The following is a 2,537-nucleotide window of genomic DNA, read 5'->3' on the forward strand; positions in this document are numbered from 1 at the left end:
TTTAATTAATACATTTTTTTAAAATAAAATAATTGTCTTTCAGGGTGTTTTTGTCTTTTTGTATATACCTGAATGTTACTCATTAGAATCTCACGATGACCTGACAGGTGCGTTTATTCTTCCACTGCAATTTATTAGATATGGATCCTATTTTAACTTTCTCTGGAGCCACTATGTACAGAATTAATTTTAAGGAGACATTAAAACTATCAACCGCTTGTGTTAATTTCTGTTGTTCCATCCGTTGTGGTGCTTTCTGACGTTGTGGTCTCCGTTGTTGTACTTTATGAAGTTGTGGTACCGGTGGGGGTGCTTTCTGTCATTGTAGTGCTTTCCGATGATGTTATCTCAGTTGTGGTGCTTCCTGTTGTTGTAGTGTCTGCTGTTGTATTTTCTGAAGTTGCGGTGCCAGTGGTTGTACTTTCTGTTGTTGTCTCCATTATGGTGCTTTCTGTCATGATATAATAGTAAAACATTAACCAACGTTTGTTTAGCATTTTTAATACATAAAATGCAGCACATATTGCTTAAAAGAAAAAAAAAAAAAGAAAAACTACAAACAAAAATAAAAACGTTCCACACTGACACTGCAACTTCACACAGCAATGAATACTGATATCATTATACTAAAAACATATTTTTAAAATACTTTTCTTGACTTGTGTTTTGAAAATCTGAAAGATTGAAGCCTGTCTAATATAAATTGGTTGACAGTTCCAAATGTTGGGGTATAGTGGCTAAAAGAAGCACCAGAGATTCACTTAGGATTTATTGTATAGTTTGCCAAAATAACTATGATTTTGAACATATTAACATAAAAATCAATCCTTTCTTGAACTGGCAACCAGTATAATCGTATTAAAACTATTAATATGGTATCTCCTTCATTTCATTAGTACGTTGACTGCTGCATTTTGTATCAATTGCAGCTTAGCTACATATAGCATATGTGTATATGTGATATAGCATTACAGTAATCGTGATGAGCAAAAACAATAAATGAAGTTTTTGTCACTTGATTAATGCGAGACTATTACACCTAGTTTTTTTAGTTCTATCTTAGTTTGTAGAATAAAGGTGCATAATCCAGCTTCTATCCTTCCTCATTCATGCTCAGTGCCCTCAATAAAAGTTTCAGTTTTATCTTCATGCAACAGTGTCTCTGAAATCAACTGAAATGTATAATTGTATATCATCAGCATAAAAATGTTAATTCATCCCATGTTTCTGAGTTATACTGACCAGAAGTATAACGTATAATGAAAATAAAAGTAGCCAAAGAATTGATTCTTCAGAAACATCATACAGTATTTAATATTTATTTGATACATAGTCACCTATATTAATAAATTATTACCTTTCTGCAATATATGTCTTGAACCGATTTAGAACATTACCGGAGAGACCAATTTCCAGTCTATTAAGTAAAATTAAATGATCATGTGTCAAATGCTGCATTTAGGTCCAAGAGGACTAAGACTGATGCATTGCTCATATTGGTTTTTATCTCAAATGATTTACTACCTTAAATGTATTTAGTTACTTAAAAAGTATATGTTAGAAATAGGTCTGAGAATATTACAGAGAAAGCAATGGAGGTTTTTTTTTTACCATAATTGTCAGCTGTAAAATTTAAAGCACTGGAGAAATGTCTCAGGTTACTTATGTAACCATGGTTCCCTGAGTAGGGAACGAGACACTGCGTCCTCTAGGGGTCGCTATGGGGAACGCCTCGTCGTGACCCGTGTCTGAAGCATACATTGAAAAAACACCAACAACACGTTGGCCGGCGAAAGCCATGACGTCACTACCGGCACGACTATAGTATAAATAGGCGCTGGGAGAACACATCATCCACTTCTTCGTCTGAAGCTTGCGTCCGCAGCATGGCAAGAAACCTAGAGGACGTAAGGGAATACGACCAAGAGCCTAGAATCATACTAGTCTTGGCCTGTCACACAGGGGCTACCACACGTTTCTCTTTGTATGTGCTGAAGGAACTGTCTCAACAGACCCCTAGTAGCAACACCCTGTTAACGTAGGTATCCAGAGGATACATAGATGGAGTGGTGCCCAAGGCGGAACGGGGGTTTTAAACCACTCAGAAAGAGCACGATGCTGCTGCGAGTAGCTCTTACCATACAGGATTCTAGAAAAGAACGCAGAGTATTAGCGTGCGAACTTACCACAGTGTGGATTTTAGAAAGTGTACAAAGCATTCACGTGCACACTTACCATAACATGGATTTTAAACAATACCGTTCTAAGGGGCTCTCGTGGCACTCTGAAAGAGCGGCCCATAGATGGAAATGGTGCATCCCAAAAACGTTATGTTTGCGAAGTCTCAAATCGATCTAAAGCTTAATATGCTGGAGTGGCTAGCAGTAAATCTGTAGCTGAGGGAGCAAACATCCAGCTCTCAATCGAGAGGGAGCTCAACCTACAGCATGTTCCAATGGAGGAACAGCTAGCAGTTATTTAGCTGAGGGAGCAACACCCCCAGTTCTCAAACGAGAGGAGGCTCGACCTGCAGCATG

The 2,537-nt window shown here is 37.7% G+C and overlaps 1 protein-coding gene across 1 annotated transcript in view; it reads right to left on the bottom strand.

Annotated features, from left to right (window-relative positions):
- Positions 1-226: 226 nt before the first annotated feature.
- The window catches only part of LOC107666754 (mucin-22-like), a 7,997-nt gene continuing 5,686 nt past the window's right edge, over positions 227-2,537 (bottom strand). The window contains exon 4 of the mRNA XM_016458189.1: positions 227-451. Within this exon, the coding sequence (XP_016313675.1) occupies positions 285-451 (167 nt within the window). The 3' untranslated portion in view covers positions 227-284. The remainder of the gene's footprint in view (positions 452-2,537) is intronic.

The sequence above is a fragment of the Sinocyclocheilus anshuiensis genome, unplaced genomic scaffold (assembly GCF_001515605.1).
Source record: "Sinocyclocheilus anshuiensis isolate Anshui unplaced genomic scaffold, SAMN03320099.WGS_v1.1 scaffold1500, whole genome shotgun sequence".
NCBI lineage: Eukaryota > Metazoa > Chordata > Actinopteri > Cypriniformes > Cyprinidae > Sinocyclocheilus > Sinocyclocheilus anshuiensis.